At 36.8% G+C, this 21,408-nt stretch overlaps 1 protein-coding gene and 1 non-coding gene across 2 annotated transcripts in view; one reads left to right on the top strand and one right to left on the bottom strand.

Moving 5' to 3' along the window:
• Positions 1-12,071, bottom strand: part of PLEK (pleckstrin) — a 36,333-nt gene extending 24,262 nt beyond the window's left edge. Inside the window, exon 1 of the mRNA XM_072635372.1 lies at positions 11,919-12,071. Within this exon, the coding sequence (XP_072491473.1) occupies positions 11,919-11,960 (42 nt within the window). The 5' untranslated portion in view covers positions 11,961-12,071. The remainder of the gene's footprint in view (positions 1-11,918) is intronic.
• A 6,986-nt stretch (positions 12,072-19,057) lies between these two features.
• On the top strand, positions 19,058-19,164 carry LOC140521940 (U6 spliceosomal RNA). Its single transcript, XR_011973200.1, has one exon. It is a non-coding gene; the product is annotated as a U6 spliceosomal RNA (small nuclear RNA).
• Positions 19,165-21,408: the final 2,244 nt, after the last annotated feature.

Raw genomic sequence — 21,408 nt, forward strand, 5'->3', positions numbered from 1 at the left:
CATTTATTTTAGTTCATCTACACAGCATGAGTATAGTGAAATCGTATTCAATAGGAAGGTATGTGTAGATCCTATATAGAATTGTGTGCTGTCTTGGGAAGGGAAGGGGATGATGTGGGGTATGTAGTAGGGGAAAAAAATCTAAGTTTTATGGTAGTGATTGTAGAACATTAAAAATTAAAAAAATAAGATAAAATTCAAATCTCCTTGGAAGAAAATAACAAAAAAAAAAAGTATTCAGATAGTTCCTGGGTTTGTTTTGGAAGGTAGACTCCCTAATATTTTATAGTGTCTACAATAACTTTAAATGGAATTACTCTTTCTATCTCTTACTGTTGGATTTTGTTAGTAACATATAGAAATGTTGATGATTTATGTGGGTTTATTTTATATCCTGCAACTTTGGTAAATTTGTTTATTATTTCAAGTAATTTTTTACTTGATTCCCTAAGTATGCCATCATATCAGCTGCAAAGAGTGATAGCTTTATTTCTTCTTTGCCTGTTCTAATTCCTTGAATTTCTTTTTCTTCCTTTACTGCTAAAGCTAACATTTCTAGTTCAATATTGAGTAAGAGTGGTGATAATGGACATCCTTGTTTAACCCCCAATCTTGTTGGAAATGCTTCTAGCTTATCCCATTATATATAATGCTTGCTGATAGTTTTTGATAGATGTTACCTTTCATTTTAAGGAAGACTTCATTTATTCCTGTGCTCTCTATTGTTCTTAATGTGAATGAGTGTTGTATTTTGTCAAATGTTTTTTCTGCATCTGCTGAGATAATCATATGATTTCTGTAGGTTTTGTTGTTACTATGATCAGTTATGCTGATACTTTTCCTAATATTGAAATAGCCTCACATTCCTGGTATAACTCCTACCTGGTCATAGAGATAAGTTGCTATAATCTCTTTGCAAATATTTTATTTAAAATTTTTGCCTCTATATTCATGAAGAAAATTGTTCTATAATTTTCTTTTTCTGTTTTAGTGCTTCCTGGTTTAGGTATCAGCACCACATTTGTATTATAAAAAGAATGTGTTAGAACTCCTTCTTTGCCTATCTTCTCAAATAGTTTCTATAGCATTGGAATTGATTGTTCTTTAAATATTTGATAGAATTCACTTGCAAATCCATCTGGCCCTGGAGATTTTTTCTTAGGGAGTTCATTGATGGCTTGTTCAATTATCATTTATTTTAACTGAGCTAAAACTCAAGAAATAAGTTATAGAATATGATTTCCCTAGGTTCTGTACCTGCTAAGGATAACCTAACTTCCCTCTTTCATCAACCTTCTCTCATGGACCTGAATGTAAAGGGACATAGGTTAATATACCAACTACAGCAAAATGAATTATGATCTCTTTCATCATCCTGTTTTATCTTAGCATGAGTTTGGGAACAACTGTGATTGAGATCAACAATCTAGAAAGGACTTTTTCATTTAGATGCTTTTTGCTACCTCAGCAATGAGATGACAGGTTTTTTTAGAAGCAAGAAATTTCTACTTTCTCATTTATATTTTAGGGAGGGCTTTGAGTAGGGAAATGAAAAATGAACTTGCATTCTTTGCATGTTAACTCAACCATGATACTTATGTCATGGAAGCCATATAATTCAGATAACACTGAGATCCTATCAGATTCTGTTACTTATCTGAGAATAGCAGGGGGTTCCTATATAAAACTGCCACTTGCACAATAGGGTAGTTGTTTATGCAAACAAGACAAATATGTTTTATAACAATGACATCCCTCATCCAATACTTTGCATTGCATCTAGTTACTAGCAAAAAAAAGTCAATAAATGTTTATTTTTCTCTCTTGGCATGATAGCTGGATAGCCTCACTTAATATCAGACTGAATGTATAGCTTCCTCTCTGTCCCTTCCCCACCTGTTGAATTCCTATATATCCATTTATTTTTATCATTATGAACTTGACAAACATCAAGAAACATGAATATTTCACTATACAAAGGAAAACAGAACAAGAAGGCTGCATAGGAAATGGGAGTCTCCACCATGTTCATCCTATTAAGATTTGATATAGAAGAGGGAGGGGTTGTCTACATATTGCAAAATTAATATGATTAAATTAAGTCCAATTCAAATGTTACTTCCTACAGGAAATCTTCCTTCATCTTCATCCCCCAGTTAGAAATTATCTTTCTCCCCCTGAATTATATTGTTTATTATTAAGAATTATTTTGCTGATGTTAAGTTGCTTCAGTCATGTCCAACTCTCCATGACCCCATTTGAGAATTTCTTGGCTGATAAATGGTTTGCCATTTCCTTCTTCAGTTTATTTTACAGATGAGCAAACTGAGGCAACAAGGTTAAATGACTTGCCCAGGGTCACACAAATAGTAAGTGTCTGAGGCTGGATTTGAACTCACAAATATTAGTTTTCCTGATTTCAACCTCAGCACTCTATCCACTGTGTCCCCTATCTGTTCATGTCAACTCACCAACAATTATATGTATATATTTCTATTACACAGAGATACACACACATATATAACTATTATAACATTTTATACCCTTCTTAATCTGTCATGTATTACTTTTGTATTAGAGTTATTTATTTATATGTCATATCTCTTTGCTAGATTACAAGTTCAATGAGGGCAAGGATCATTTCTAAATCTCAAAATTCTATCTCCCTCAGTACCTGGCAATGTGCTCTGCACACTTCTCTACCGTGCCCTTAATAAATGTGTTTATTTGACATTTGAACCTTAGATTATCAGAACAGGAATTTTTAGAATCATTTGATCTAACCTTTTGATTTTACAAATGAGAAACCAGGTGAAAATATGTGATATATAGTGCTTGTATCCAGAAATGGTGATCCGATCATGAACTAGGCACATGTTGCCCACAAAATTTTTTCCCCCAGACCAATGATTTTGTAAGTATAGTAACTTCCTGTTATGGAAACTCCCTTCAGAGATAGGGCATTGCCATGTGTAATCTTATAGAGTTGCCTAGGACATTGAGAGGGTAAGGGACTTGCTCATGGGTAGTCAGTTCCTTTGACTCTGAAATTAATCAACTTTGTTAGCTTGCCTTGGACTCCACTGGTAAAATAAGCTCAACTAAATGCCTTTATGTCACAAGGAATGACTATTGTATGATGTCATAAATGAAGGGTGAAGAGAGTGGAGCACAAAGAACAATATACAAAATTATTACCACTGTATAGATGCAGGTAACTTTAAAAGGACCACAAAGTTGAGATCAAATACAATAACCACCTAAAATGCACTCCTTACCCTTCTTTTAACAAATAGTAAACTATTAAAGTCCTCAAATTCAGGCTCATTTGCCATCATTCACTTATGCTGTTTTATTGAATTGTCAAAGGTTTATACCTTTTGGGGGAGGAGGGGAAGAGGTGGAGCTAAATTATGAGTTTGGAGTCAGGTTATATAATATGTTAGACTACCATGCTTCTAGTCATCTATGTTTACAATTTAGGTGTAACAGTCAATTCCTCACTATTACTCACCCCACACATCCAATCAGCTGCCAAATCATGTCATTTCTACCATAATAGCTAGCATATAGAGAGCACTTTAAGAATTGCCAAATGCTTTAATATGTTATACCTCTCTTTTCTCTCTACTCACACAACTACCTGCATAATTCAAACTTTCATTAACTTTCCATCAGACTGTTGCAATAGCTGCCTAATTGGTCTTCCTATCTCATTACTCCAGCCCATCCTGCCAGAGTGATTTTCCTGAAGTTCAGGTCTAGCCATCTCCCTTATTCTCTTAATCCAAACTCCAGTGTTTCCTCAATATCTGTAGGAAGAAATGTTTTGCCTGTTTGTCATTTAAAGCCCTTCACAACTGGATCCATCTCATTATTCTGGTCATATATTTTACTTCTCTCAGAACAGCTATAGTTCAGTCAACATGACTTTTTAATTGCTCCTTATATGTATCGCTTCACTTTCTATATCTCTTCATTTGTACTGGCTGCCCCCAGCATCTGGAATGTCTTCCATTCTTACCTTCTCCACTTAGAATTTCTAATTTCTTTCCATGATAAGCATGTGTCACCTTCAACACAAATCCCTTACTAATCTCTCCTCCCCCAATCTTCTTATGCCTATTATGTATTTATTTCATACATATATGTGTTCATGCCCCACCCATCAAAGACAGTTATCCCTTCCACATTGTGGGGGTTAGAAAATGGTCTCCCCATGATCTAGAAAATACATGTAAAACTTTTGGGTCCTCCTTTGTGCCAGAGAAGTCGGAATTATTATGGTATTAAGAAATAAAATATGCTGATATCATACTATATTTTATGCAGTTCTGAGTTTCTAAAATTTTTCTGTGTCATCAGTTGACCTTCATGTGTTGTCTGTGGCTTGTGTGAAACTCCCCAAAAATTCTCATTTAATTTCTTATGCTGATCAGCAATATACCAAAACTGCGATGGGGAAACTCATAATGCAGAAGGAATAACTGTATATTCTGGTTGAAAGTAGGAACCATTTCATTTGTATTTTTGTATCCCCAATGCCTAGCAAAGTGCCAATACATAATAGGTCCTTAATAAATGTCTGTTGATTGGTTAGTTGATTGATGAGAGAAGGTAATTTGTTTAAATGGATTTCTGGTGAAATTAGAAAATTTTGAGAATACCTAGTCCAACTTTATCATTTTAGAGATGAGAGAACCTTCGGAGACCTAGGCAGGCTAAGTGACTTGCCAAAGGTCATATAACTAGTTTTCAACTGAGCAAGTACTACCTGGAACATTTCCTGATTCCCAGTGGTGTGCTTTTTCTATTATACTACAGGAGTCCGATTTGTCCAAGAGTTAAGTAACTTCTCTAACTTAGGGCCTTTAGAAGCAGTATTAATTCCTTCAAGAAACCAGTAAATTGAGATTTGCCTGTAATAAATAGGATCTTAGATAATGCAACCTTTCCTGGCTGGTATTATAAATACACATATTTACATACATATCTTCTTCATCATCAATAAGTGTTTTACCAAGGGCTTATAATATATTTGAAAGTACCAGATGGGGAAAGTATGGATAGAAAGCTGTGGGGAAAAGATCTATGGGTTTTAGTAGACTACAATCTTAACATCAGTCAACTGTGTGATAAAGCAAGGAAAAACGCTAATGCAATTTTATTCTGCACTCATGTCCAGAATGAGGAAAGTAATAGCCCTTCTGTATCCTGCCCTAGTCAGACCATACCTAGCTTATTATGTTTAGTTGTGGATGCCATATTTTAAGAAGGAAATTGATAAGGTGAGAGCATGTAGAAGAAGAACAGAAGTTCTTAGACTTTAATGTTATAGATCCCTGGTGATGCCTGTGGACCCTTTCTCAGAATGACATTTTTAAGTGCATTTAAAAAGGTAAATAACATTATCAAGGAAGCTAATTTCATTGAAATATAGCTATGCAAAATTTTTTTAAACAAACTCAGGGACCCTAAGTTAAAAACTCCTGATCTAGGGAAAGGTAAACATCACAGTAATAAAGGACTCTAAGATCAGGTCATCAGAGGATCAGCTGAAGGCAGATTTATAATCTGGAGAAGAAAATTCTTGAAGGAAGGGGCTATGGTAAAGTATTTGAGGGATTGTTATAGAGAAGAGTGATTCAACTTCTTCTACTTACTTTTGGGGACAGAACTAGATGCAATTAGTGAAAGTTTCATAGAGTACACTGAGTCTTATAAGGAAATAATAAGGATAGTAAGGAAAAAGAGTCAGAGCTGGCTAATACTGAAATGGGTCACCTTTTATCTCCCTTCCAGAAGGTCTTTGATCAAAACTTAATTGTAGATAGGATTCTTTTTCAGGAATGGATTGTGCTACATGGCCTCTGAAGCCCCTTCCAAATCTGAAATTCTATGATATCTAATGCTATAGCTTTCCCCAGTAGTTTGGGTCGTACAATAATCTTACTTAAGAATTGTCTCCTCAGCTTTTTTTTTCTTTGTGGGGAGGATGAGACGTGAGGGGGGGACCTGTGATTTCACTTGTATAGAGAACTTTCATTAAGAAAACACCATCTACCAATGCATATTGACAGAAGCTTTGCATCTTACAGACTCAGAGAGTTACCAGATAGATACACAAACACACACACGTACATATAGATAGATAGATAGATAGATAGATAGATAGATAGATAGATAGATACACATACACACACATATATACATATATAAATATATATGCATATGTTTCATGAAAGAATCTCTTGAACTCCTACATATATGTTTGTATATGTATATACACATGTTATTTTCTTAATTAGAATGTACATTTTAAAATGTGTAAGTTTCTATAGGGTAGAGACAATTTAACTTGCATTCTTAAATCACCAGAACCTGGCACATAATAGGTACTTAATAAATGCTTAGCTGATTAATTAATTCCTGATTCTGAGGCCACCTCACTATTTACAACATCCCACTGTTTCTCCTCAGCATTATATGATCCAATAAGATCTCTTTTCCTTAGAACTCTATCTCCAGACTGATGTATGACTGGATCAAATTCTCATCTCAGAGTCATCCAAAGCAATTATGTGGAAGCTGGCATGAGGGTGGAGGGAGGGGGGCGCTAAGAGGGGATTTTCCTGCTATTTCAAGCCAGATCCTATGCAACTGCATGCCCATTGCGAGGACATGAGTATTAGATACTGAGTCAGGCTTGGTTTCCCAAAGGAAGAGAGCTCATTATCATGAGACTAATTGTATTTTCAAGCAGTTGGAACTATTTTCTTGAGTAGCCAAGAATTAGGAGAGGGAGAGGGAAGTACAGAGGAAGGGAGGAAGAGAGAAAGGGAGAGGGAGGGAGGGAAATAGAGAGGGAGAGAGAGAGAAAGAGAGAGAGAGAGGAAGAGAGAGAGGGAGAGAAACAAACAGTAGCAGCAGGGAGTCTGAAGTAGAATGGGAGTTAACTCTTATATTTTCTGCTTCCCAACCCTGAAATTCATGCAACTGCTATGATGTGTATTAATTTCATGGGATAATGAAATATGGGGAAGGACAAGATTAAGAATCTGAAAGGGGTCAAGCAAGAAAAGGTGAGTATTGAGGAAAGCTGCAGAAACTGCAAAGGGAAAATACATAGAAAGGAGAGGCTGGAAGAAATGGAAATAAATTTCATCCACTTCAGATATTTGCCAAGGCCTGGCAATGGTTGTCTATGCCATATTGAGATTTCATTGGGTCTTTCACTTAGCTAGATTAGATAGGTAAAGTTTAAATCACAAGTGGCAAGACTCCAATTTATAGGCAAGAAAGTTCTGAAACACTGTATTCATAGGACAAAACTTCTAAATGACAAATTGATGTGTTTGCCTTCCTTCCCAGAAACCCCAACCAATTTTGAAATTATCAGTCAGACAACAGAAATAAGGGAACCTGCACTTCATAATGAGGGGAAAATATTTTGCACAGAAATAAAGTGGAAAACAAAATGTCAATGATGCTGCAAGCAACAAACTTCTGCTGGTATACCTGCACTCCTTTATATGTTTGCAAAAATAATTTTTCCACACCTTCTCCAGGGCAATCCTTCCATTCAGAGCATCTTTGCATACTGGAGCTTAGGAAACTAGATGGACAAGGGGCTCTCTCACTAGGAAAATCAGAGAAAGCTATCCTTTCCATTTCCACCTAATTGCATTGAATAACAAGTTGAACCTGTCTCCAAATAGGAAAAGTGTAAATTGAAGAAAACTAATTAAAATCTTGTCAGAGAATTTAAAGTGTATAAGAATTGCAGCAAAAGTTGTAGGATCAGAGAATAAGACCTTAAAGACCATCTAGTCCAACTTTCATTTTTACAGATGAAAAGATTGAAGATCACAGGGGTTGTAATTTGTCTGGGGTCATACACCTAAGAAAGTACTTGAGATGAGATTTAAACCCAGGTCTTCCTAACCCCAAGACAAGAGCTCTATCCACTACACCACACTGCTGCTTAGAGATACTGGAGAAATGATAGAACATTCTCAGAAGTAGACTATTAGAGTTCCTGACCACTAACTTTAACAGGAGATAGTGTTAATAACTTGTAAACACTGAGGGTGAGAACCTCTGCATTAGAGATTGTAGGAAGAAGAAGAAGAAGAAGAAGAATAAGAAGAAGAAGAAGAAGAAGAAGAAGAAGAAGAAAAAGAAGAAGAAGAAAAAGAAGAAGAAGAAGAAGAAGGAAGAGGAGGAGGAGGAGGAGGAGGAGGAGGTGGAGGAGGAGAAGGAGGTGGAGGAGGAGGAGGAGAAGGAGGAGGAGGAGGAGGAGGAGGAAGAGGAGGAGGAGGAGGAGGAGGAGGAGGAGGAGGAGGAGGAGGAGGAGGAGAATATGAAGAAGTTTATACACCTAAATTGGAAACTGTTTCCCTTCAGAATTAATGTATTAAACTGTGAAGATTCTCGCTCAGGATTTCTAAGAAATGAGTACAGATTACAGGAAATGCAAAATAAAAACTGGAGGAACTCCTTACTTTAGTAAGAAAGGAAGTTTACATGAATCTAAACTGTGGGAAGATATAAATTGTGCTAATATTAATTTAGGGTCAGAACATGGACTCATATCTCTGCTCTACTATTTTCTACCTGGATGACATTGAGAATGAACCTAAATATAATGAAAATAAAATGAGTGGACTGGATGAAATAATCTCTAAGATAATTTCCATCTCTAAATCCCACAAGATAGATTTCACCATTTATTACTCTTAGGTACTTTTTAAAGATTGGTCTTTATGTGTCCCAGTGAAAGGTTTATTTGTATTGGTTTGATTTTTTTATCCAAGTTCATTATCTAAATGAACAATTCTATAACCAAAGAATATGTTCTTCCATTTTCATATGTACTATATGTTTATTCATACATTAACTTATTTTTTAAGTTAATGTCTAATAGTTTTTCTCTAATGACAACAATTTCATAATTACTGATTCTTTTTAGCTCTCCTTATGGAAAAGCTTTTTTAAAAAATTAAAACAGTAGTTCCCAAGCCTCTGTGGTCTGTTTGTGTTCATTCTACATTTTCAAAGAAGACCATGCCATCAGAGAAATGATGACATGACTTGCACTTGACTTTGTTTTGAGTGAGGGAGGGTTGTGCAAGGTTACCAGCCTCACTTCTCCTCCAGAGCCATCTGAATCCAGTGACCCGATATTCATCAGGATGACTGGAGACAGCTCAGGATGCAAGAGCAGACCTTGGCCTTTTTAGACTGGCTTTTTCAGGTACTCACTTAGAGGGAGGTAATGACCATTGAGTGAATAGGCTTCTTTAGGAAGTAGTCAGGGAATGGCCCTTTTAATGAACAAAAGAAAAAAAATAACTAAATGAACAGAAACTGTTACTAGTGATAATCATTCTAAGCCAACCATTAAGTGGAGCTTGGGCAGACACTTGCTGTCCTGCTCACGGGCTTCAGAAGAAGACCATGACATCAGAGAAATGATGACGTGACTTGCACTTGACTTTGTTTTGAGTAAGGGAGGGCTGTGACCTGTTTCCATAAAAATGGGAGCCTCCTTGATTTCATCAGAATGGGGAACTCCACCCTCCACCAAATCTAATTTAGTACTACATCCTAGGGAGTTGCTTGAGGCACATAGATTATCCAGGGATTCCATAACTAGTGAGTGTCAGAGATGGGATTTGAACTCAGGTCTCAAACCCTAGTCTCACTCAGCTAGGTGGTGCAGTGGATAGAGTGCTGGCCCTGGGGTCAGGAGAACCTAAGTTCAAAAACAACCTCAGGTACTTACTAGCTGTGTGACCCTGGACAAGTCACTCAACTCTTTTTTCCTCAGTTTTCTTATCTAAAATTAGCTGGAGAAGGAAATGTCAAACCACTCCAGTATCTTTGCCAGGATCATGGAGAGTCACAGAGAGTTGGACATGACTGAAATGACTCAACAACAACTCAAAGCCTAGTTCTCAGTCCACTAACTGTCATTGCCTCTTGTCCTAGCTACACAAGAATAAAAAACTAAGACATATATCCATTACTACCATTTACAAGAGAGGGTTGCTGCCTTTTGAAAGGCAAATGGCCTTTTAGCTTTCTTTAGGAATGCTGTAAGATATACCCTGCATGCACAGTTGTACCGTTCATTCATCGGCACCCAGGGTTTCTAACTTCTAGGATAGTACCATCCTATGAACTAAGTTAAAACATGTTCATAAAGGCCTGTGCAGCAGTGGGAAAACTGACCTTAAAGTCAGGAAACCTGGATTCTTATTTAAGCTCTGCCATTAATTTACTGTGTGACCTTGTCTAAGTCCCTTCACTTTTCTGGGTTTCAACTACCTTATCTGTGGAATGGAGAGATTGATCTAAATGATCTCTATAATCCCTTTCAGATTTAAAATTCTATGAATCCAAGGGAGTCAGTTGGTTTTAGTGAGGCACCCCTTTATGCAGACCTCTTCTGAAAGAACATAAACTAAACCCATGAGACAAACTCTCCTTTTTCCTTTTGGCACAGTGGAACACTGACCTCACATAAAAGGACAATATTTGCCTATCTATTTATGAAGGTATTTTTCACAGAATGCAAACTAAGCTCAGCCCTGCCAGTGAACTTCACATTTTGGTAAGAGAGTTTCAGAATGACTCTGGGGAACAAACCCAACACGACAATTCAGGGAGGCAAAAAGGGGCTAATGTTAGATGGTCTTTCCAAGCTTCATCACAGTTAGTTCACATATATTTGGGAAAGTCATCTCTTTCTTGGTAGCTCAGTTTTCTAATCTGCAAAATGGAACTCCTGCTGCCCCACATACATGGTGAACCAATTATGAACTGTTGACCAAAAGATTGTAGAATCACAAGATTTAGTGTTTGAAGAAACCTCAGAGATTGTTTAGTCCAGCCTTATTTCATATGAAAAAAATGAGATTCAGACTCAAAGCAATGTGCCCAAGTTCACACAAGACAAGATTCAAGATGAAGCCTCTAAAAAATAGAATTTTAAAATTATGTTATTCTCTAAACATGTCAACATTAAGATACTAGGAAAGTAGGCTATCACTATCTTTATCAGTAATCATTTTGTTTTCATTCTCCACCTTATTGACTTTATATCTTCTCCTTCCAAAAAAAAAAAAAAACTTCAAAAAATTTCTGCAGATATTGTACAATGATCAACTGCAAATGACTTAGCTAGTCTCAACAACATCCAAGACAGTTCCAAAGGACTCATAATGGAAAATGCTATCCACCTCCAGCGAGTGAACTGACAGTCTGGATGCAAATAAAAGCATGCTATTTTTCATTTTCTTTATTTTTGTTTTTTTCCTTTCTTGATCTATGTCTTCTTTCACAATATGAATAATATGGAAATATGTTTTGTATAATCACATGTATAAACTTCATCAAATCACTTAAGTCTCAGGAAAGGAAAGGAGGAAAAGAATCTGAAGCTCAATTTTTAAAAATGCATGTTTAAAATTGTCTATATACATGTAATTGGGGGGAAATAAAGTATTATTTTAAAAAATTTTTTAAATGAACATGAAGTCTGAGTAGTTTTACATGTGAATAATGGCTCTACCTTCAACATTTCACATGCTAGGATGCTCCCTTATTTTAACCCACCTCTACTCAATGCTTAGCATTAAACATTCTTAAAAGCAATCATTCCTAATTGCCTGTCTAAGACTATGAGTTACAGGGAAGTTGCTTATCTGCTTCTATGGAAGAAATTTGCATCCCAAGAGAGATCCCCTACATTGATGGAATCCCAGGTCAGGTCAATGAAAAATAAAATGATTTAAAAATTTTAATGATTGAAAAAATTAATTAATGATTAAAAAATAAAAACTAACACAGACATCTCCCCCAGATTCCCTGCTGGAAACATGATGTCTTTTCAGGCAGTTGCTAGCACCTACCTTTTTCACAAGGTAACCTTCCCTGATTTTCTTTGGTTCCATGTCTGCTAAATGCTCCCCAGAGTCAAGTTGTCTTAGCAGCTCTACTTCATCTGGAAGCCCTAGAGAGTTATGGGTTTCTTTTTGTATAGCATGGTCACTTTCACAAGTTCCCCTTTGCCTGTCAATCACATGAACACATCCGGTTTCTCTTCGCTGAGACAAAAAAGAGAATAGGGAACCAAGGTGCCTAACCACCCTCTTGCTTTGCAAATTTTGGGGACTTCAGTGTTAACAGAAAACTTGTGGTAAATATTTTCCTGTATGTCACAAAAAAGGGAGGGGTATGTTTCCAGAGGTGGGGTGGGCATTAAAAAAAATCAGGAGCAAGGCAAGGTGAAGCGGAAGGATTCTCTTCATGGAAATGTTGGTGTTTGAAAGTTATTGAAGGAAAATCCAGAATTTTAATAGAAATTCCAGGAAGCACAAAAGTTTCCCACATGTGTGAGTTGAAGAGGAAAATAATATTCTACTTTCTGGAAAGTATGTTTTATCTGGAGATGATCTTTTTCAAAGATGACCTTAAATAACAATATCAACAGCTATTGGAACCAGCCACAGAGCTGAATTTAATTTTTCATTCCCTTCCTGTTCCCCTGTTCTCTTTTAAGCCAACAAAGATTAAGCTTGTGGAAGAGGCTCTTCAGGGAGGCCCTATTTCTGGAGGCTGTGCAGAGGAGGGCAGCCAGAAAGAAGAAGGACCTTGATTCAATGTTATAAAAGGATGGACTGAAAATATGAGGTATGCTTATCCTAGAGAAGAGAAAGGGGGGCAGGGCAGTGAGAGCATGAAAGTTATCTTCAGGTACTCAAAGGGCTAGAAGGTTAGACAATCTATTTGGCCTCAAAGGGCACAACAAGGAGCAATGGGTAGAAATTTAAAAAGGAGTACCTTAGGACGTGATATCAGGAAAAACTCTCTAATAATTAAAGGTATGAGAAAGTGGAATAGACTGTCTTGAGAGACAGTAGCATGTCCCTTCTTGGAGACCCTCAAGCAGAGGGTGACTTGACCAATATACTATCATAGGGTTTCCTTCCTTCCTCAGATGGCTGCTGAGGTCCCTTCTAGCCCTGAAATTCTGTAATTCTAATTCCTCTCTCTCTAGCTGTTGCCACAAGAGGTAGTGGTCACTGCATCTCACAGTTGTTTTTCATCCTCTTTAGGCTGATACATGTGACCACACAGAACAGATTGACCACTGTCAATCATCTCTTGTTGAATATTCTCTCTTTCTGTGACACTTACTCTGATCACTATGGGTGTGTCCCCAAGGCTCTGACCTAAGCTCTCCTATTTTTTCTCTCTATATATTCTCTAAATTGGTGATCTAATTAGCATCCATTGTTTGAATGATCATCCATAAGCAGGTGACTCCCAAATCAATATTCTTAGCCCTGATCTCTCTCCTGAACTCTAATCCAATATTATCAACTGCCAGCTGTACCTCTCTACCTGGATATCCTTAAGGAACTCAAATTCAGTATATCTAAAATGGAATTCATCATATAGTCCACAAAACCTATCCTTACTTCAAACTTCTCCATTTTTGTTGATGACACCACCATCCTTCCATTTGCCACCATGGAGCCACCCACAACTCAATTGTTTATCAACTCTCTTATACAATCAGTTGTGTCTCCAAAACTTCCACCCCCTTCTCTTCTTTCACATAGCCTCTATTCCAATTCAAGTCCTTATCACCTTTCTCCTGGATTATTTTAATAGTCTCATAAGTGGTTTTCCTGAATCCAGACTCTCCCCTCTGTAATCCATTCTTAACACAGCTGCCCAATATATATTCCTAAAACATTACACTTTACCATGGCACCACTGTGCTAAAAAAAAAAAAAAAAAAAAAAATTAATAACTTCCTCCTGTCTCTAAGAAAAAAAAACCCTTAGCTTGATATTAAATTCAACCCCACCCCAACCCACCCCTCCCATCACCACCCAATCTGGTTTCCACTAAACTTCCGATTTTACTTCAGACTACTCCCTTTCACACATTTCTCATTTTAGCAAGACTGAAGTACAAGCTATTAATCAAAATGATATTCTATTTCTTGTTTTCATAGATTTATCTAAGCAGCTCCCCCAGCTTCATGTCTAGAATGCAATCCTTCCTTAGCCATCCTTGTAGAACACCTAGCTTCCTTTAAACCATGGTTCAAGTGACACTTCCTACATGAGATCTTATCTGTACAGAAAAATATTCAAGAAATGTTTATGGCAATTTTACCACATCATTGTTTAAACAAGTAACCAAGGTTTGTGCTGGGAGTTGCTTTGACATCGATCATTCTGACAACCAGGATAAGAGCGTGTGAATCAGCCTAACTCTTGACCAAGTCCATCTTAATGAGTTTAAAGGCAAAAGTCCCCTTCCAATACCAGAGTGATATTTTGAAAATTATTTTTTATAGACTTAGCTCTTCTCAGCAATGCAAGGATTTAAGACAATTTGAAAGACTCATGATGGAAAATACCATCCACATCCAGAGAAAGAACTATGGAGTCTGAATGCAGATTGAAGCATGTAATTTCCCCTCTTTTTTTTTTTTTGTTTCTTCTTTCTCATGGTTTTTTCCCCGTTGGTTTTAATTCTTCATTACAACATGAATAATGTGGAAATATGTTTAATATAATTGTACAAGTATAGCCTATATCAGATTGCACGTTGTCTTGGAGAGGGAGGTAGAGAGGGAGGGGGAGCAAATTGAGAACTCAAAATCTTATAGAAGTAAATGCTGAAAACTAAAACTTAATTAATTAAAATTTGAAAAATTAAATTATTTTCTCCTCTTTCATAAAGGAGTCATAGAGCTGAAGAATTCTTAGCGGTTTAATTTTTTTTCTTCACACAACTTAATGTGTGGGTTCTTCCCAAGTTACAAAAGCAAGGTTAGCGATTGGTCCACGTTCATCAAGACCTGGTTGATACTGCCTATTCGCTATGATTTCTCTGCACAACTATCAAACTTCTCTGAAACAAATGGCACCACCCAGTGTCAGGAATAGAAAACTGTCTGATTCAAACTGTCTCATCACCTAGGTAGCTAAGTGGCTAAGTGGTTGAGTGGATAGAGCCCCAGGCCTGGAATGAGAAAGATCTGAGTTCAAATTCTGCCTTAAACATTTGTTAGCTGTGTAACTCCTGGGAAACTCACTTAACTTCTGTCCAACTCAGTTTCCTCAACAGTAAAATGAGGATAATAATAGCACCTACCTTGAAGGATGGTTTCAAGAATCAAAAGATATATTTGTAAATGTCTTAGCACAGTGCCTGGAACATAATAGGTGCTTATGAAATGCTGATTCCTTTACTATCTCCTTTTTATCCCCACCAAAGAGGCCATACAGATTATGCTTCTCCATTTTTCATCATCATTATTGTCATTACTCACATTTTAATGAGGTTTTCAAAGTACTTCCTTCACAATCAGTCTAAGAAAATGGGTAAATTATTTACTAATACACCCATTTTGCAGGAAAGTAAATTGAGACTCGGGAAGATTAAAAGACTCCCAGATTTGCAAGTATTAGAACTTGGCTCATGACCAATTTCATTTTTGCCTTAAAGAATCAATTTCTCATACATGTGTATCTATGTTTATTTGCATGTATATGTTTTCTTGAGGTGCTTTAATTCTTCAGAAAACATGTTTTTTCCATATTCCATTTCTTATGGCACCAGTAATGGTCACGGATCATAAGTGAAGACTTTGTACCATGAAAAAGGAAAACCATAAAGTAAAGTTGACAAAATTAATGGCACTTGCCTTAAATCACTAAAGCTATGGAAAGTGGAAGTCCTTTCCAAATCTTTAGAAAAATCTCCTCCTCTTTCTTGTTTCTCCCCTAAGTAAACTTGCTTTTTCTCATACAGAGAATCAGAATCTCTAAGCTGAAAAGGATCAGATGCCCCCATGGCAACACTGATCATAAGTGGTAATACAAGTTTGTCTGAAGTATACAAGAAAATGAAAGTACCAGTATTCAAGATATGTAAATATATCTATATGTAAATATATCTATATAGCTATAACTTTAATATATGTATTTTTGTACATAATATTCTCTTTTATTTTATTCATCTATTTATCAAGCATTTGTTAAACATTCACTAAGGCAGGACATTGTACAAGGGCCTGAGGATACCATGAGACAGCAAAAAACAGTCTTTGCCCTCCAGAAAGCATAAATATATCTGCTTTATTTGACTAAATAAAAAGGGAGAGTTAATAAGCAGGAAAAAGGCATTATTTTCCTGTATTATTACTGAATATATCATTTAAATATATAACTTTCCTAATTAAGTTCATTTGTATATACCCACAAGTGACATGATAGCCTGTTAGCAGTCACCAACATAAGGCAAAGAAACTAGCATTCAATCATCTAGCATTCCACTCTTCTGTTGTAGGGGAAAGTGAACTCAGTTCAGGTGTAAATCATTCCTTTGCACTCATTGACTTTGTCTATCTTCTACCCCCACAAGCTACTTCTATTTCTTCCAGATCCAGAATATTTTTTCAGTAACTCAAACCTCAACATCATAATTAAGCAAATAGTAGATAAATGCATGATAAAATTAAAAGCATTAGTCCAATGTATTATTAGTCCAAAGCAGTAGTACCATCTAATAAAAAGGTGGCTCAGTGAATACAGCATTGAACTTGGAATCAAGAAGACTTATGTCTAAATTCCACCTGTGACATTTGCTGGTTGGATGACCCTGGGCAAGTCATTTATTCTCTACCTCAGTTTTCTCATCTATAAAATAGAAGTAACAATAGCACCTACCTCCTAGGGCTCTTGTGAGAATCAAATGAGATATTTGTAAAATGATTAGAAAACCTTAAAGTGTAATATAAATACTACCTATTATCATAAAGTATCCAGTCATACAACATTCCTTGCTTCATATCTCAAAATTCCTAAGATGAAAATAAAAATATCTATTCAGGCTAAAATCTGCAAAGTGTTATCTTTGCAAATACAAAGTGTCATCTGCAGATTTCATAGCAATGTCATCTGAGAGGCACTGTGGTATGATGGATAGGGAACTGGCCTTGAAGTCAGGAAAACTTGAGGCAGATAAATATAAAGTGACTTGCCCAGGATCATATAGTTAGTAAGAGTCTGAAGGCAGCTAAGTGCTTTACAGATATTAGCTCATTTAATCCTCATAACAATCCTGAGAAGTAAATTTTACTGCTATCACCATTTTATGGTTGAAAAAACTGAAGTAGATGGAGATAAAGTAACTTGCCCAAGATCATGCAGCTAGTAAGAGACTAAAGACAGATTTGAACCCAGGATTTCCTAATCTCAGATCTAGCACCCTCTCCACTGGTCCACCTAGAATAAGACTATGATGTATTGTTCTTAATCTCTTAGATTAAGGGTAATGATGTGATGGTAATGGTGAGGCAGTCTGAGCACATACTATATACATCTTCAATATCCTTTGTCCATCAGAATGATTCATATGCTATCAAAAACCTAATAGTTAAATGAGTATGAGATTCTATCTCTATAGCTTGAGATCTCATAGTTATTTTTATAAATTATTTGCAGAGTTTTGAGAATAGGTGTGACATCTTTGAATCTGTAAATAAGAAAGATTATTCTGCTAAATGTGAATAATGACTTGGTTTGTTTTTGAGAGAAAATCAAGGCAGGAAATCTTAATAGGAGAGTACAGTAGTATGCTAGGTAGATGGTAATGAGAATCTATGCTAGGGTAGTAGGATTAGAGACTGAAAGGAGAGGAGAGAGAGAAGAGATATTTTGGAGGTGAATTTCTAAAGCTAGGGGTACAGTTTGTGAAATATACAGTTTCCTTCTCCTCTTCCTACCCCTTGCTTCCCTCTCTTGCTCTGACCTGATCTGTTTTCTGACCTGGGCCAGTTCAACCCTCCTAGGAAGCCTGATGGTTCTCTCTCTTGAAGCTCAGCATGCTGATACCAGACAGTACAGATACCAGATTGATTTAGCTCTACTGCAGCTCAGAACTCCTGAACTCAAGCAATCCACCAGCCTCAGTTTTTCCAGTAGCAGAGATATGTATGAACCATCCCACCCAGCTGCAAGCGTCCTAAGTGTTATGCAGTGAATGTGGACTTTCCCACATAACAAGTAAATGCTGAATTAAATGCTGAGTAGATGACTGGCGGATTTTCTCCCAAAGGGGAGTTGGCTTTCTCAGATTAATGCCAGCACTTTCACCTTATAAGAACGGCAACTCTTTAAAAATAAACTGCATGGGGAGGGGACAGGGAGGAAGAAAGCAAAGAAGTTCCTCACTTTAATAATCATAGTAATTTTTAATTAATTTATTTAATTAAGAATTCACCAATTTCAAGCTTTTTAAAAGAAAGTGTTTCCAAATATTATATAATGCAGTCAAGTGTTCAGAAGAAGGCTCTTTTCCATACCCTCCTGACTTCAGAGTGATTATCAATAGCAACTGTTGCTCTTTCCCTCCCAGTTTGTTTTTTTTTTTTCTTTTGCTTATTAAAGGATCCATTCCCTGATTACTTCTTAAAGAGGCCTATTCACTGAATGGGCATTACCTCACTCTAAGTGAGTACCTGAATAGGCCAAGGTCTCCCATTGCATGCTGGGCCTTCTCCAATCATCCTGATGAATTTCTGGTCACTGGATTCAGATGGTTCTGGAGGAGAAGTCAGGCTGGTGACCTTGCACAGCCCTCCCTCACTCAAAACAAAGTCAAGTGCAAGTCATGTCATCATTTCTCTGATGTCATGGTCTTCTTCAAAAATGAAAGATGAACACAGACCTGTGAGTAGACTGAGCTGCCTGAATGGGGACCCAGCTAGCTGGGTAACTCAGTGCATCTGCTCCCTTTAGTCCTTCTGCTTCCTTCTCCTCTCCAAAGGAAGGTAAATTTCAATGGCCAGAGGACACCCAGTTAAGTTGGGGTTTACTGGTTAGATTTCTTTCTGTCTCTTTTTTCTTTCTCACCTTTCCCAAACCTTTAACCCAGGGCACTCTGAAATCCATAGATTACACACCAATAGGTCCCTACCCAACCTCCACCCTTGGCTTCAGAGTGATTATCAACAATAACTGTGCTTGCTTCAGCAGCACATATACTAAAATTGGAACAATACAGAGAATATTAGCATGGCCCCTGCACAAGGATGATACGCAAATTCAGGAAGCGTTCCAAATTTTTTAGAAAGAGAAATCCCATTTAAAGCTAGGGTAGACGCTATAAAATATTTGAGAGTTTACCTTTCAAAACAAACCCAGGGACTATATGAACACAATTACAAGACACTTTTTGCACAAATAAAGTCAGATCTAAGTAGGTGGAAAAATATCAGTTGCTCAGGGGTAGGCCGAGCCAATATAATAAAACTGACAATTCTGCCTAAATTAATTTACTTATTTAGTGCCATACCAATTAAACTATCAGATAATTATTTTCTAGTGCTGGATAAAATAATATCAAAATTCATCTAGAAGAACAAAAAGGTCCAGAGTATCAAAGGGACTAATGAAAAGAAATGCTAGGGAACGTGGCCTAGTGCTACCAGATCTCAAATTGTATCATAATGCAGTAATTATCAAAACACTCAGTACCGGCTAGGAAAAGAAGGGTAAACAAGTGGAATAGTCTAGGTACTCAAGACACAGTAAGCAATGAATATAGCAACCTCCTGTTTGATAAACGCAAGGACCCCAGCTTCTGCAATAAGAACTCACTGTTCGACAAAAATTGCTGGGAAAACTGGATAACAGTGTGGCAGAAACTAGGCATAGATGCAAGCCTGACATCGTACACAAGAATAAAGTCCAAATGGGTACACGATCTAGGTATAAAGACTGATACCACGGACAAGCTGGAGGAGCAAGGAATAGTATATTTATCAGATTTGTGGAGAAAGAATTTTTGACTAAAGAAGAGATAGAAAGCATCATGAAGTGCAAGATGGACAATTTTGATTATATTAAACTAAAAAGTTTTTACACAACCAAACCCAATACAACCCAAATTCTGAGGGATGTAGTATATTGGGAAAGAATTTTTACAGCTAATCTCAGGGATAAAGGCCTCATTTATAGAATATATAGAGAACTGAGTCAAATATACAACCATACAAGTCATTCCCCAATTGATAAATGGTCAAAGGATATGAACAGCCAATTTTCAGAGGAAGAAATTAAAGATATCTATAATCATATGAAAAAATGCTCTAAATCACTTTTGATTGGAGAAATGCAAATCAAAACAACTCTGAGGTACCACATCACACCTATCAGATTGGCAAACATGACAGGACAGGAAAATGATAAATGTTGGAGAGGATGTGGGAGAGCTGGAACACTAATGAGCTGTGAACTCATCCAACCATTCTGGAGAGCAGTTTGGAACTATGCCCAAACAGCTACAAAAATGTGCATACCCTTTGATCCAGCAATATTGCTTCTAGGATTGTATCCCCAAGAGATCATAAAAAATGGAAAAGGGTCCTACATGTACAAAAATATTTGTAGCAGCACTCTTTGTAGTGGCCAAAAACTGGAAATCAAGGGGATGCCCATCAATTGGGAAATGGCTGAATAAATTATGGTATATGAATGTAATGGAATACTATTGTGTTATAACAAATGATGAACAAGAAGACTTCAGAGAGGCCAGAAAGACTTATATGATCTGATGCTGAGTGAAAGGAGCAGAACCAGGAGAACTTTGTGCACAGTAATGACCACCATGTGCGAGAGTTTTTTTCTGGTAGACTTGGATCTTCATAGCAATGCAAGGACATAAAAAAATTAAAAAACTCCCAGTGGTCTTCTAAGCCAAAATGCCTTCCACATCTAGAAAAAGAACTATGGAATTCAATCACAGAATGTAGCAGATCATTTTTTTATCTGTGTGTATTATGTTTTGGTTTGTTATATGATTTCTCCCATTTATTTTAGTTCTACACAGCAAGACTATAGTGAAAATGTATTTAATAGGAATGTATGTATAGATCCTATATAGAATTGCATGCCATCTTGGAGAGGGATGGGGGTATTGGGGAATAGGTAGGGGGAAAAATATCTAAGTTTTATGGTAGTGATTGCAGAACACTAAAAATAAATAAAATGTAATAACTGTGGTTCTTTCCCTCCCAGCTTGATTTATTTACTTTTTTCTTTTGCTCCTTAAAGGGCTATTCCCTGATTACTTCTTAGAGAGGATTATTCACTGAATGGCCTTACCTCACTCTAAGTGAGTACCTGAATAGGCCAAGGTGTCCCACTGCATCCTGGGCCATCTTCAGTCATCCTGATGAATATCTGGTCACTGGATTCAGATGGTTCTGGAGGAGAAGTCAGGCTGGTGACCTTGCACAGCCCCCCACCCCCACTCAAAACAAAGTCAAGTGCAAGTCATGTCATCATTTCTCTGATGTCATGGTCTTCT

The sequence above is a fragment of the Notamacropus eugenii genome, chromosome 1 (genome assembly GCF_028372415.1).
Source record: "Notamacropus eugenii isolate mMacEug1 chromosome 1, mMacEug1.pri_v2, whole genome shotgun sequence".
NCBI classification, from domain to species: Eukaryota; Metazoa; Chordata; class Mammalia; order Diprotodontia; family Macropodidae; genus Notamacropus; species Notamacropus eugenii.